The 16,614-nt window shown below is 38.6% G+C and overlaps 1 protein-coding gene across 1 annotated transcript in view; it reads right to left on the bottom strand.

Annotated features, from left to right (window-relative positions):
• Nucleotides 1–16,614, bottom strand: part of LACTB2 (lactamase beta 2) — a 31,618-nt gene that overhangs the window by 2,597 nt on the left and 12,407 nt on the right. Inside the window, exons 4-6 of the mRNA XM_030859581.3 lie at nt 5,757–5,935; nt 3,696–3,844; nt 105–186 (exon numbers count right to left, since the gene is read on the bottom strand). Of these exons, the coding sequence (XP_030715441.1) occupies nt 105–186; nt 3,696–3,844; nt 5,757–5,935 (410 nt within the window). The remainder of the gene's footprint in view (nt 1–104; nt 187–3,695; nt 3,845–5,756; nt 5,936–16,614) is intronic.

Raw genomic sequence — 16,614 nt, forward strand, 5'->3', positions numbered from 1 at the left:
GAACTCTGGTGGGTGGTGTTTTTCCTCAAAGGAAACTAGTTCATTTGTTAACAAATATTTTAAGTGCTGGTAATAAAAGAACTAAAATTTGGAAGAATACTTACATATCTTTCCTTCCTTTTCTAATTTTTTCAAATGAAGTAAGAGGTTATGTTCGGCCATTTTATGTAAATGCTCAGGAGTATCCTAAAGGAAAAATGAGAGTGAAAGTAAAGCATTTCTTTTTTAAAAAAGAACAGAGTTAATCTTTTTGAAACTTTGAAAGAAAAAAGGCAAAATAATACAGTCTTAGTTCAAATACAGTTTTATAGAGTAATAATCAACACTGTTTCATCTTATGTATGTCTTGCTTTGAGTCACTTTATTATTAGAAATATACTTATAGGCAAACAGACTGTAAGCGCCATAAAGACAGTACAGTAGCAGCATCTGTTCACTACTGAATACCCAGTGCTTAGCAAAATGGCACATAGTGGGAACTCAGTATTTTATAAATGAATGAATAAATAAACATAAAAATTATTCTAGGTAGTTTTGATGATTCTACAGACAGCTGGCCCTATGGTCTATTTATTAGGTTACATGATAATGTCTTTGCACATTTTTATTAAAAGTATGTATGTTTCCACCTTAAAACTTACAATTTTTCCTTTATTTTTGCCAAGCTAGTAATGTAATACTGACAACTATTATCTGAATGGTAAACAAAATAAATATTCCTTTTATTCTTTTTTCTAAATATATATTTTTAATTTTATTGGAGTATACCTGATATACAATATTAATGTTAAGTACAATATGGTGCTTCACAATTCTTAAAGGTTATATTCCATTTAGTTATTATAAAATATTGGCTTTATTCCCTGTGCTGTACAATATATTTATCTTTGTAGCTTATTTTATACATAACAGTTTATACTCCCCTACCCTTTTATTGCCCCTCCCCCTTCCCTCTCCCCACCGGTAACCACTAATTTGTTCTCTATAGCTGTGAGTCTGTTTCTTTTTTTGTTATATTCACTAGTTTGTTGTATTTTTTAGGTTCCACATTACAAGTGGTAACATACAGTATCTGTGTCCTTATATGCTTTTTTTTTTTTTTTTTGCGATACGCGGGCCTCTCACTGTTGTGGCCTCTCCCATTGCGGAGCACAGGCTCCGGACGTGCAGGCTCAGCGGCCATGGCTCATGGGCCCAGCCGCTCCGCGGCATGTGGGATCTTCCTGGACCGGGGCACGAACCCGTGTCGCCTGCATCGGCAGGCGGACTCTCAACCACTGTGCCACCAGGGAAGCCCCCTTATATTCTTTAAGTAAGAATTTTCCTGAAGTCAAGCTTCTTGACTAAATTTACTATGTCCATTTCTCAGCTCCCTGAAAATGTTTTGCAAAAATCATTGAATTATATTTTAATCAAAATTCAAAGAATTCTTTTCAGTCCTCATTTTACCTGAAATCAACTGGCTAGTCTCTCCGTTTGGAAGAACTCCTCTCTTTTCCCTTGGTTATTCTACCTCTTATGATTTCATCTTCATCCTGGATATTCTTCCCCGATTTCTCTTCAATACTGATGTTCATGATGAATTGTATCATTGACTCTCTTCTCTTTTTACTTGATCAACTTGTCACCACAACATCATGTGTTAATGATTCCCAAGCAGAAACCTCCAACCCCAAACTCCCTGACGCTCCAGTACCATATATTATATCCACCAGTGTGATTTTCTAGGTCTAATTATGTGACTCCCTGCCTAAGATCCTTGGGTGGTCATTCCCAGCTTATTGGCTGGAGCCCAAATTTTTTTAGCATGGCAACCAAGGGCTTCCCCTGACCTGCCATGCCTGCCTTTCTTGCCTCATTTCCTGGGACCCCCTCCCTGCCCATCTACAATATACATTCTGGGCTCCGGTCAGATGCATTTTCTTTGTGGGTTTTCAAACACACACGACGCTTTTGTGACTCCCAGTGTTTGAACACATCTTTCCTTCTGTCTAGAATGACTTCTCTTCTCCTGTACTCTGACCTCACTCCTTCTTCAAGATCCGATTCAATAATTAAGTTTCTGAAGCTTTTCTGGACAAGCCTCATCACCCTGCATCTTCACCAGGCAGAAATGACTCATCTTTCCTTTATGCCCTGACGTACTGTGTATGGGCCTTGCAGGGAGCTTGGTGTGATAGAAAAACAAAAGATTTGAGTATCTGACTTCTGACATTTGAGTGTGTGACATCTGCTAGTTTTGTGCCCTTGGAAAACTTACTTAACTCACACTTTTTTGAGTTTGTTTTTAATCTGTTAAGTTGGAATAACAGTATCTTTATGCAGTGAAAATTCAAGGTGCTTGAAATTAAGTACTTCAAATTACAATTGTAAATGTGAAGCATTTAGTACAGTGTCTAACACATAGTAATGTGCTCAGAAATGGGAGCTATTATGATACAGCCAGAATTACAAGAATCTGTTTAACATGTCTGTCTTTGCTAAACCATGAGTCCTGTGAGGGCAGGGATCTGTAGTCATCTTTGTGCCTCTGCACCTAGTCCAGTGTGTGGCACATGAAGGCATTCAGTAAACATCTGTGGAATGAATAAATGTCTCTGCAATACCTAATGCTGTTCTATATGTGACAGGTGCTTCACACATGTGTGCAGTGAACACATCTCTGAATGCAGAACAAGCATTTCTGAGGCCTGCATAGTCACTGGATGACCCATCTGTGAGGGTTATCAGAGAGTTCTGCTGTCTGTACTTGGGTTAGAAAAAACTACCCATGTTTCAATGTATAGTCTAGAGTGGCTAAACTTTAGTATTGTGAGGAGATGAACTCTTTTGCAGAATTTAAACATTTACATTGCCCTTTGGCTCCTGGCACTTATTACTGTCAGCCCTTTTAATCATTCATTCCTCCCTTTTAAAACAAAGCACACTGAGATACCTGGTTTTTGATAAATTAGGCCCATGGGACATTATGGTCCTTTACTAATTGAAACTGGCCCAGGTTCCTTTTCAAGCTCATCTTTAGTTATACTCTCAGGTATCTTATGGCCATACAGGTTATGGTAGTGGGAGTTTTAAAACCCAGATAATCTTATTCCATTCTTAACCCCGAAGCAGGTATCTAATAAACATTTGCTGAAAAACTGAATTATACTGATGGATTGCCACACAGTGCTGTCATGCAGTGATGTGCTCAGAGGCCACTGAGTGAGGGGCCCTTTCTCTCTACACTAAGTGACTCTACTCATGCTCTTCTTCATGGCCTTCCTCCTTTTAATCTATTGTTAGCATTGCTACTACTTCTCACTGCTATTATCCCAGTAGCTGTCTCTAGCAGATCGCCCCTTACTTGCTGCCGGTCAGGACACCAGATCATCAAGATGGCTAGAATACTACACAAATCATAACAAAGATTAACCGCCAGGCTGTTGGCAATGGTCTCCCCTACAGAGTGGAGCATAAAAGGCTTAATAATGGCTCAGGATGGTTATTTTTGCTCTGCGGGCCAGTGTTTGTCTAACTTCTGTGTTCTAGAAAGTTGAGATTGATGGTCTCAAATCCATACGAGTGACATTACTTAAAAAATTAACAGACTCATTCTGCTCTGGGATGTGATGAATTTACTACATCTATAGTCTACTGAATAGATTATTCTATTAAAATTGTGGCTTTGAACAAATAAGGTAAATGAAAATTACCTTGTAAATAACTTTTACAAGATCCATTGCTGTGAAGGACTTTTCAAAGTTCTCATGAAATAACGTAAGCATTTGCTGTTCTCGGATATTTCTGTGAGAAATGTATTGTAGAATTTTAGCTTCGGCATTATGGATTACTGGGCCATGTCCTGCATCAGGATAATTACAAAAATGATTTCAACCAGATAAAAAATTTTAAGTACAACTGAAGTTAATTTACTCTATTTAAAAATATTTCATATAGTATATTGAAAAGGCATACTAAATACACGACAAATAAGAATTATCTGGAAAACTATACAGGTAATAAGAGATTTAAAAATTACATATAATGCCAAAAAACATTAGAGAATTATATCAAAATCTACATAAGATATTATTGTGTTCATTAAAAGTTAGAAAATAAAAATTTAACAATAAAAATAGTAACCACAACAGTATCAATAGGTAACATTTACAGAGTGTTCATTATTTGCCAGACATTACTCTAAATGCTTAATATACATTAGCCTTACAAGAATTCCATGAAGTAGGTACTGATACTTTAATTATTCTCTTTGTACAGCAGAAACTGAGGCATAGGGAGGGTCAATAATCTGCCTACAGTTACACAGCTAAGAAGGGGTGGAGCTGGGATTCTGATTCAGGAGCTTCTAACCACTCTGTGCTCTTAACCACTATGTTTATCAAAGATTGAAAAGGGGAATGTAAAAGGTAGCTTCATGTAAGTGACCAAGAGCTATTAAAAATTCACAAGAACCACAGGAGAACTGTAAGAATCTTATGTATAGGCTAGCAATTCAGAAATGTTGATAACCCGGATAAAGTTATATTGGAATTTACTCACTCTTTAAGACAGTGAAAATGAATATATTACACAAATCTGCAAGAGGGCTGAGAACAAAATACCAGAAGCAGACAAACCCGTTAGGTAAAGAGCATGGGCTTTAGGATACCGACTATCATTTACTAGCTGTGTGGCTGGGATAGTCTATGAATCTCCGAGTTTATTTCTTCAGCTACCTGCTTCTCTGGGTTTTTGTGAGGACAGCTCTGTGAAGGTCCCTGCACAGTACCTGGCGGGTAGGGTAGCAGGCTTTAATATATGGTAGCTATGGCTACAGACCATCATTGACATATGAGGTCCTGCTGTGCCAAATAAGCCAGTTCACTGGATTTACTAAAGCCAACACTCCAAGAACCTGCACCGGGCAGGCTCTCACTAGCTTTGTTCCAATGTGGGTGCATCAAATGTCTACTGTCTTCTCTTTCAAAGTAGCTGTCATTCTCCACTCCTTTTATGTCACAATATTAATCCAAATGCCCAGCCTCACTGTATGTTTCCTAACCCCTCAGCAGTGGGAACTCATGAGAGAATATGAAGGTACTGAAGACACTGTATTTACAGATCTTTCCATGGCCCTTTGGTTAGGAACAAGTTGGAAGGACTTAAAAAATTAAGTAATCGAGTCTCTTTTTCCTTCTGGGGGCCTTTGTTGGGTACTGTATCTTTCTTAGCTTTCAGGATGGAGGAGAGATTCGTATTGTAAAGCAGGGCAGTGATAGCTAATATACTAAAAACAGGTTTCTTTTTCTGGAGAAAGGAAATAAATACACAATTTTACAGTTGATATAGAAGCTATTGATATTTCCATATAGTGAGTTAAAAAACTAAAGCTCAGACATCAAATGTTACCCAGGGTTGGTTACATGGCTAAAATGTAGTCCACAACAGAAATCAAGTTAACAAAACTGAAGATAGCTTACGGAATGAAAAAAATTTTCTTGTTCCAGTAAGTTTATTTCATTTGTTTAACAGTTCTATTAACAGCTGTGCAGATGTTAAAAAATAACCCTCATATATTTAAAAAAAGTTATTAAAACAACTCTCGGTCTTTTAAATTGTATTGCTAGACAAGAGTTAGGGGTGTAATTTAGAAAGAAGCAATTTAAATGTATCTCTTCAAGGCTGAAACCACAAAGAACACGCACAGACAAACCAAAATGAATCTTCCTCATCATTTGACACAAATGGTTTGCTAGATTAATAATATTACCCACCTGGATATATAACTTTAGCTTTGATTTTTAATAACTCTTTTAGGGAGCGCATATAATCATAGAGGTCTTCAAATACGGTTGTTCCTTCCCCTAGGATGCAATCTCCAGAAAAGAGAGCATTTTCCTCTTCTAAAAGTAGGGTCATATGATCATCAGTGTGGCCAGGTGTGTATATAACTCTGGTGGAAAGAAGAAAGAGGAAATAGTAACAGTTATGAACTCTTAGGCTTAGAAGAAATTTTGAGAAGTAAATTATTTTCTGTCTTTATCTCTGGACAAGACACGAATAAATGATGTCAGTAAGTTTCTTAAATAGCTCCTTTTTCTCTTGTGGCCCACTGCAAATTATCATCAGAAAATTCTCTCCTTTAGCTAAATCAAATTTCTCACTCTGAAGTGCAAATTTAATAGTTTTGCCCAGGGATCAAACCTGGGCCCCCTACACTGGGAGCACAGAGTCTTACCCACTGGACCACCATTCATCTGTCAATAGACACTGAGGTTGTTTCCATGTCTTGGCTATTATAAATAGTACTGTGATGAACACGGGGTACAGATATCCCTTCAACATAATGATTTCGTTTCCTTTGGATATGTACCCTGAAGTGGAGTTGCTGGATCATATGCTTTTAAGGATATATATTTTTGGATTCTTTGCACATTTATATCTTAAAAACAAAACTGTCATGTTGCTTTAATACCTGGTTTTTGAATTTTTTGCTTACTATACTGTATTTTCCTACATCATTAAATCTTTTTCTAAAACATGATTTTTAATGCTTACATAGTATTTCACTATATGCGTGAATCACAATTCATTTAGTTTCCTATTTTGGGCAGTTTTCCTCCAACAGTAACACTGAATGAGCATCCTTAAAAATGGTGCTTTTGTTATTTTTTGATTTGGTCTCAGAGTTTTTTTTTTTAACAGAATAGTTTTCCTATTTACATTGCCCTTCTCTCCTCCTTCCCCCATAATGAATATGTCTTACTCACTTCAGTCATTAACTTTCAAGATTTCTGGTTTTTCGACTTCCTTGCTGTCACTTTAGGTTATATGGACTGCATTTTCTTTCGTCTTTTTTTTTTCCTAGTGATTTGTAAGCTACATACACTTAAGTAGATGTAAGAAAACTGGGCAAATTAACTTCTCTTAATGTCAGTTTTTCATTGAAATGTGAATAGCATGTGTCTTAAAGGACTGCTGGGAGATTCAAGATGAGCATTTAAGTGCTTAGCATAGTATACGGCACAAAGTTACATGCTTAATAAATGGTAAATATTTTAGTAGTGGTAATCTAAAAGTTTAAAAGAAACATTATATTTTCTTTCTTGTTAAAAATTTTAAGAACAAAGCAGGGGCTTCCCTGGGAGCACAGTGGTTAAGAATCCACCTGCCAATGCACGGGACATGGGTTTGAGCCCTGGTCCGGGAAGATCCCACATGCCGCGGAGCAACTAAGCCCGTGCACCACAACTACTGAGCCTGTACTCTAGAGCCCGCGAGCCACAACAACTGAAGCCTGTGCGCCTAGAGCCCGTGCTCCACAACAAGAGAAGCCACCGCAATGAGAAGCCCGCGCACCGCGACGAAGAGTAGCCACGGCTCGCCACAACTAGAGAAAGCCTGTGCACAGCAATGAAGACCCAATGCAGCCAAAAATAAATAAATGAAATAAATTTATATATAAAAAAAGAACAAAGCAGTTTTCATTGATTTCACCCTATATAAGATAAAAAAATTAACATACTTTTATTTCCTTTGTCCTCTTCTCCAACTTTGTTTTTGTTGATAAATAAAACTATGATAATACTTTTAAAGCATGACAAATATTTTTATTTCAATAATTCCTATTTATATTTACATGAAGTTTTTCTTTTGCTTTTTTTCCTTCGCCCACGCCGTGCAGCATGTGGGATCTTAGTCCCCCAAGCAGGGATCGAACCTGTGCTGCTGCAGTGGAAGCCCAGAGTCTTAACTACTGGACCGCCAGGGAATTTCCTACATGAAGGTTTATGACTATACCAATAATAAGCCAGATAAAGAACTAAGTCTAGGGGGCTTCCCTGGTGGCGCAGTGGTTAAGAATCTGCCTGCCAATGCAGGGGACACGGGTTCAAGCCTTGGTCTGGGAAGATCCCACATGCCACGGAGCAACTAAGCCCATGTGCCACAACTACTGAGCCCATGTGCCACAACTACTGAAGCCCTCATGCCTAGAGCCCGTACTCTGAAACAAGAGAAGCCACCGCAATGACAAGTTGACGCACCGCAACGAAGAGTAGCCCCTGCTCTCCGCAACTAGAGAAAGCCGGCGCGCAGCAACGAGGACCCAACACAGTCAAAAAACAAACAAACAAACAAAACAAAACTAAGTCTAAGTAATTTGTTCTGCAGAGCTCTTGATTTCTCAGCCACATACAGACAACCCTCTGTACTGGTCACTTTTTTCTGTTATTACTCCTATACTTTGAATTTTACTTCTATTATGGCAGTTTTCACATTGTTTTCTTGTTTGTTTACCATTCTACCTCATAAGGCTATGAACTCCTAAAAGGCAGGACTCCTGTCGTATTCTCATCTTTATATTCCCAGTGCTTAGTACTTAGTGGTAGCTAATATTAATATATTGCTTTCCACGTGCCAAGCATTGACTTCAGGGATTTACAGGCATTACACACTTAATCCTTCTCCTAGTATGGGGTGGGTAGCATTAATCTCTCCATTTCACATTCTTTTTACATTCTAGATAATTGAATCACAGGAGATAGCAATAAATGTCTGATGGAATAAGGTTTAAATTATATTTTATTTAGCTTGAGAGGTTAATTATCCTTCTCTTTGCCTATTCTAAATAGTATTGGATTTTTATGTGCTTGGAATACTTTAAATAAATTTTCTCAATGATGGATTTTTGGGGGGGAAGACAGGGCAAATATAATTGCATGTTTGGATTTACTATTTAGGAATTGAAAGTGTGTTTCTGGTTAAAGACTGGATTGCACACCTGCATCTTTTGTTTCCTCCTAAAACATCAATAAAATTACCATAAAGGGATATTTGAAAAATGGCATAAATCCACAGGGGTGAGGAGAATGGACCATATCAATAAAATTTTAGAAGCTAGAAAGAAGACAGGTGAGTGAGAAGTGACTTATCAGACATGAAAATACTGAAGTCTACACTGGCAGTGGTGAAAGCTGAGACCCAACCAGATTTACACTGCAGAATTCTCCAGTCTCAGGACGTGGGGCACCAGGAAAGCAGAAGCAGAGGGTGAAGTGGGGAGCGGAGGCCAAACAAGGATTTGCTGAGAGTGTATGTAACAAACATTCAGATCTTCAGATTCTCTTCCCGTTTTGAGCAGTTTGACAAGCACCCCAACCCCGCTAAGGGAAAAAACGGGAGGTTTAATTTTTGAAGAGGGTAAAATACAGGCACAGATAGAGGTAGTGACATAATCCTGAAAACAGGAAGACTGTGGGAATATATGCATTTCCCCAAGCCTTCTTTCCACACTCAGCTCCTGTAATGCTGGCAGCCAGGTCTTTATCCAACATGAAGCTTAGAAGAGTCTCTTCTGGGAATTTTACCAGCTCAGGAAGAAAGACTCTAAGATTCCAATGTTGGAGGTTCCCCAACTAAACAATTCATCCAGATGACCCTGCAGTGAGGCTCACAACCTACAGGGCTCCCAATAGCTCTGAAGTCTCCCTTAGAAGACATCAGTAAATACCACATCACTATGCATCTGAAGAAAGCCTTTCACACTGAGGAGAGAAAATAAAAACAAACTAGTTTGTAGGCCACACATTATGAAGAAGGAAATTTCCAAACCCTCCCACAAACCTCCCCTCGATAGCCCCAAGAAAAACTGCCCCACAAAAAACTGCAATGTCCTCAGAGAGATAAGAAGTTGCAACTATGGAACAAGAAAGGATAGTATGAAAGGAGCCTTTAGGGGCAAAAAGAGCTCCTGAAAGTTAAAAATGTGAGAAGAGGAATGAAAAAAATAGGATTAAGAGATAAAGCTGATAAAAACCTCCCAGAAAGTACAGCAAACAGGCAAAAAGATAGAAAATAGGAGAAAAAAAAGTTAAAGGACGAGTCTAAGAGTTCTAACAGAATAATAGGGGTTTTAGTAAATGAAACAGAACAAAACTGGTGAGAGAAGATATCAACGAGCAACTGTATTTTTCTGCCCAACAAAGCCATACCATCAAAGGTAATTCTGTGTGCCTCTCTTCCTCAAGACCTTGAGAAGCCTACCTAATGATCCAAATGTATTTTCAAGTTTGGTTTTTATTTAAAAAAATTAAAAAATTTTTTTTTGGCTGTGCCATGTGGGATCCTAGTTCCCCGACCAGGGATTGAACCTGTGTCCCCTGCACTGGCAGTGAAGAGTGTTAACCACTGAACCACCAGGGAAGTCCCTCAAATTTGGTTTTTAGATTCTGGAAGTCATAATGATAAGTAAACCTTTAACAAAGTAAGTTAGATTACATAAATTTTTAAAGCCTACTCTTGTATTAAAAAGAGAATCCATAAAAAGTACACAAAGAAGCTTAAATTATATGCATTAAGCTTAACTCACAGGACCATATTACTAGTAAGTGACAATAAAGCGTCACTAAAAAGATGTGTAATTATCATTAGCAACTAAAGGCTCAGTATTTTCACGGGCTAACTCTAACAAACATTTAAAAGTCAGATAATTTCACTACAATCTATCCCAGAGCATAGAAAAAGAAGGAAAATTTATGACTCCCAAACCTGATAAAGGCTGCACAAAAAAACTACCACCCAATCTCACTAATGAATATTGTTATAAAAATATTAACTAAAATATTAACAAATAGAATTCAAAAGCAAATTTAAAAATAACATCATGACCAAATAAAGTTTATTCAAAAAATGCAAGGGTGTTTCAATATTATAAGATCCCTGAAAATAATAATAAAGCTATGGAGAAAGCTGGTAAGATCATTTTCCTAGACATTGCAAAGACATATGACAAAATTCAACTCTGAAATAACAGCATGTAAGAAAACTGAGGGCTTCCCTGGTGGTGCAGTGGTTAAGAATCCGCCTGCCAATGCAGGGGACACGGGTTTGAGCCCTGGTCCGGGAAGATCCCACATGCCGCAGATCAACTAAGCCCGTGCGCTACAACTAGTGAGCCCACGTGCCACAACTACTGAAGCCCAAGCGCCTAGAGCCTGTGCTCCGCAGCAAGAGAAGCCACCGCGATGAGGAGCCCACATACCACAACGAAGAGTAGCCCCCGCTCGCCGCAACTAGAGAAAAGCCTGTGCGCATCAATGAAGACCCAACACAGCCAGAAATAAAATAAAAAAAAAATCTATTAAAAAAATTGAAATGACTATAACTTAGAAGAGTTTCTCCTTTGCCAAAAAAATCAAATCCTTTAATATTAAATATTGACATGTAAAGTCTTTAAAAAATCTGCTAAAAATGTAACAGATATAAGGTACAAAAACATGAGACACTAGTGTAATGGGAGCAATTATTTTTGAAAGGCATTAAGAACTGACATTAAGAACTATTATGCTTTTGTGGTTTCTAAGTGTATGCTTTATATATTGCAAACAATTACGATTTTATAGTTGCTCCAAGGGCAAATATTAAAGAGATGTTAGAAATCATCTCTTGTCTGATTTAACCTGCTGCAACCTGTTAATGAAAGTATTTGATGTTATACGAAAATGATTCCAGGAAGTATATTTCCAGCAACTATACAAATATGTGAAGACAATCTACAGAATGGGAAAAATTTTTGCAAACCATGTCTCTGATAAGGAGTTAAGATCCAAAATATATAAAGAACTCATACAACTCAATAGCAAAAAAACCCCCCAATTTAAAAAATGACCAAAGACCTGAACATTTTTCCGACGAAGATACATGAAAGACCAACAGGGACATGAAAAGATGCTCAAGATTACTAGCCACCAGGCAAATGCAAATTACTGGGCTGGGCAAAAGGTCGTTAGTTTTTTCCATAAGATAGCACTTGTTGTCTTTAACTTCATTCAAAACAGTTTTGTTAGATTGTATTGTGATAGCTGTCATATCAGCGTGCTTTAAGAAAAAACTTATCAAAATTGAATTTTTGTGTAGCCATTTTATTATTGAAGATGGAAGAAAAAAAGCAACATTTTCGGCATATTACGCTTTACCATTTCAAGAAAGGTAAAAATGCAACTGAAATGCAAATAAAGATTTGTGCAGTGTATGGAGAAGGTGCCGTGACTGATCGAATGTGTCAAAAGTGGCTTGCGAAGTTTCGTGCTGGAGATTTCTCACTGGACGATGCTCCACAGTCGGGTAGACCAGTTGAAGTTGATAGCGATCAAATAGAGACATTAATTGAGAACAATCAACATTATACCACGCGGAAGATAGCCGACATCCTCAAAATATCCAAATCAATCACTGAAAATCATTTGCACCAGCTTGGTTATGTTCATCGCTTTGACGTTTGGGTTCCACATACATGAAGCGAAAAAAATTTCTTGACCGTATTCCTGCACACGATTCTCTACTGAAACGTAACGAAAACGTTCTGTTTTTAAAACAAATTGTAACGGGCAATGAAAAGCGGATACTGTACAATAATGTGGAATGGAAGAGATTGTGGGGCAAGTGAAATTAACCACCATGAATCACACCAAAGGCAGGTCTTCATCCAAAGAAGGTGATGTTGTGTATGTGGTGGGATTGGAAAGGAGTCCTCTGTTACGAGCTCCTTCTGGAAAACCAAACAATTAATTCCAACAAGTACTGCTCCCAATTAGACCAACTGAAAGCAGCGCTCGATAAAAAGCATCCGGAATTAGTCAAGAGAAAACGCATAATCTTCCATCAGGATGACGCAAGACTGCATGTTTCTTTGATGACCAGGCAAAAACTGTTCCAGCCTGGCTGGGAAGTTCTGATTCATCTGCTGTATTCACCAGACATTGCACCTTCAGATTTCCATTTATTTCAGTCTTTATAAAATTCTCTTAATGGAAAAAATTTCAATTCCCTGGAAGACTACAAACGGCACCTGGTACAGTTCTTTGCTCAAAAAAATAAAAAGTTTTGGGAAGATGGAATTATGAAGTTGCCTGAAAAGTGGCAGAAGGTAGTGGAACAAAATGGTGAATACATTGTTCAATAAAGTTCTTGGTGAGGGGAGAAGGAACTGGAGGAAAGTACTCAAAAGGTACAAATTTCCAATTATAATGTAAGTACCAGGCATATAATGTACAACATGATGACTATAATTAACACAGCTGTATGATACGTAAAAAAGTTAAGAGGATAAATCCTGAGTTCTCATCACAAGGAGAAAATTTTTCTTTTCTTCTTCTTTCTTTTTATTGTATCTATATGATATGACAGATATTAGCTGAATCATATTACACGTAAATCAAACCATCATGGAAAAAAATATGTAGGTGTGGGTGTGTATCCTATCTTATAGCCAATCCTACGAACAATCATACATAGAATGCATTTATGGGCAGAACCCAATCTTTTTTTTTTTATATATAATCTACAAAAACTCATTTGGAGAACCATTCTTTTTCAGGGTCTGCAAATTGCCTTATCCGTCAATGTGCCTGCAACGCCTCCTTTATTATTCCCCTCCCACTCTCCACGCCAGAGCTCAGTTATGGCTTTCTTTGATATTTTCCAGGCTGAAGGCAATTAAGATTTCTTAAATCAGGGGATCAGAAATTCCAATTCTTCAGTCACCTGCGTGGCTAATGCTTTAACTTGCATAAAAACTGTGTTAAAATTCTCTTCACATAGGCAGGAGGAGAAAAGGAAATGACATCAGAGGTGCTTTAGGAAAGATCCGAGGAACTGCAGCGGTGGCCTTCCCATGCATCAGGTAGAGCACTGATCTAGTTCTGCCACTTCTGTGACAGACAGACTTTGTAACGATGGCTGTCTTAGAAAATGTAGAGCAGTCAACAAAAGCTGTTGGACTGATTTTTCTCTGAGAAATTAAACTTAGTTCACTAGAAAATTCCTGAAAGTTACATCCAGAATCAAATCCTTACTGAAAAACCTTGCTAACTTTCTACTATTTACTAAAGGGTTCTTGGTGGACATTATCTCTCTGTTGTATTTTTTTTTTCCAAAACTGGCAAGCAGAAAAGATCAACTGGTCATCAAATACTTGGAGACTTAGTAAATTTTAACCTTCTTCTTATAGAACTTTTGCTTAACAATGAGTCTTCTTGTTAATACTTAAAATAATTGGGTTTTACCGACTTGATAAAAATGGAAATTGGAAGCCACGGTCATCAGTAAATTAAATATTTTATTCAGATTTTAGCGTAATTAGAATTCATATTTTGGGGCTTCCCTGGTGGTGCAGTGGTTGAGAGTCCGCCTGCCGATGCAGGCGACGCGGGTTCGTGCCCCGGTCCGGGGGGGAACCCACATGCCGCGGAGCGGCTGGGTCGTGAGCCACGGCCGCTGAGCCTGTGCGTCTGGAGCCTGTGCTCCGCAACGGGAGAGGCCACAACAGTGAGAGGCCCGCGTACCGCCAAAAAAAAAAAAAAAAAAAAAAAAAAAGAATTCATATTTTGGGAAAATATTTACAAAGTCTTCTTAAAAAACTGAGTTTACTTTTTTATTAGTTTTATTAGTTTTCCTCCAAATCTTAAAGTAGATAGGTTCTCATACTTTATCTTAATCAGAAGGCAGTAAAACAAAACTTAAATAGAATTCAGATAATATGGAGCTCCTTGGCATCCATTCACTCCATGAATCTGAGACAGTATTCCACTGAGAGGGGGTGGTGACAGGAAGCAAGATGTGGGAGGCTTTGGGGCACTGATACTGTTTCCTACATTTTTTTTAGGTTAAAAAAATCTTTTTTTTCTTTAATTGAGGTAACATTGATTTATAACATTACATACGTTTCGTGCGTACAACATTATATTTGTACTTCAATATACCCTACAATATGCTCCCCACCACCAATTTATTTTCCATCGTCACGGTACGGTTGATCGCCTTTACCCATTTCACGCCCCCACCTCCCCTCTGGTAGCCACTACTCTGTTCTCTGCATCTACACCATATTGTTGTTTCTTGACCTGCGTGCTGCTCATAGGGTTTGTTCAGTTTGTAACAACTCACCGTTGCACACGGATGATAGGTACGCTTTTCTGTTTGAATACTCTAATAAAAAGCTTAAAGTATGTGGTCTGTTCATGGCAGATGGGTGGCAGTAACTTCCAAGCACTGAATATTCTTAATCTGCAATTAGGTATAGATCTAATATCCATAATTCTGTGATAACCGATAAACCAGTACTGTGATACCCACGACTTTGAGACAGAAGACTCAAGGAACCACCTACTGTCTCGACCCCTTTCATTTTCACTAGGTCTGGTGTGTGATGGGCGTAATTCTGTATTGTCCGAGAATACCAAATACTTTTTGAAGTAGCAGCTATATGATGTTTGTTTTCCTTTGGTACCATGAGCAAATTATACGAGATACTATCATATTTTCAACAAGAGCATTTAAAGAACATTCCCAGAAATTAGTTGGTTTATAAATTAAATTCTGTCAATCACTGCATACTGAAGAAAAGGGAACGCTGGTTTGAAAGGTGGCATGGATACCCATGACTTCATTTTCTCTCTCTCATTCTTCTGTTCATTTACTCGCCTCTTTGGAGTTAGTTAATTTACTGTGTGTAGGAGAAGTACCCATTCCCTCCTAAGTGCCAGGGACTGAGGATCTAAAGATGAATCTGGGACCTGCGTGTGTCAGAGTGGCTAGCTTGTCATCAAACCTATTCCCCCTTTTTCCTGGGCACGAAGTTAAGCTCTATTTCCCTTCTCTGCACAGTCAGGAGCAGCGCATGACTGAATTTATAGCTAATGCAAGAGATGGCCGGGTCTGTGAAAACCTTCCAGGTAAGATCCCTTTCATGCTCTTTCTCCACCCGCTGGGTTGATGGAGGTGAGCACGGCGACCTCAGAAGCCAAGGAGTGAGGTTAATGGAATCACAAGACGCACGGAGCCTGAAACCTCACTTACAGGAGGGTCACTCACTAGTCAGCACCCCGTTTTGGACTTTATGTGACTGAGAAGTAAACTTCTTTCACGTTTGAGCCATTATGCATTTCTGGGTTGGTTGACCATAGCGACTAGAATTAACTAATACTGTGAAGCTAAGGAGTTGATTACCTTTTCAGGTACTTACATACAAAAAAAACTTACAATACAATTTAATACAAAATAATAAAGGTTATAGGAAAGTTAGTGGAGGGAATAGTGAATTATGCCTGGAAAGGGTTCTTGAAGTAACATGTGGATTAGGTCTGAAGCATGAATAGATAAGAGTCTGTCAGGGAGACAAGTTGCGGGGAAGGGGCAATGCCTAGTACACGAAGGCAGGAGCAAAGGCACGGCCGCACAGAGCGTCCTTGCTAACTATGCCTGTGAGGGGAGTGATGGGAGCGAAGACCAGAGAAGTCTGGGGCCAGACTGTGACACGGTCAGGAGAACAAACATTACCTTGTGTGCAGTGAGGGCTGTTTCAGGTTTCAACTGAGATGGAGAATGAAGGTCAGATTGGAAAGGGGGGAGCCTGCAGACAGGAAGACTGAGCAAGAAGAAGTGGTCGTGGACATGGAGAAAGAGAGGCGCCATTGCCAAATATTTCTGAGGTTAAGAACTAACCTGATTAGATGGGGAGGGCCGCGGGGAGGGATGCAGGAGAGTACGCGGGTGAAGAGGAGTCAGCTTCTATCTTAGAAGGAAAAAAAAATCTTAAGTACTGAGGGAGTAGATGTTCTGAAGTCAAAACACAAG

This window comes from Globicephala melas, chromosome 17 (genome assembly GCF_963455315.2).
Source record: "Globicephala melas chromosome 17, mGloMel1.2, whole genome shotgun sequence".
NCBI classification, from domain to species: domain Eukaryota; kingdom Metazoa; phylum Chordata; class Mammalia; order Artiodactyla; family Delphinidae; genus Globicephala; species Globicephala melas.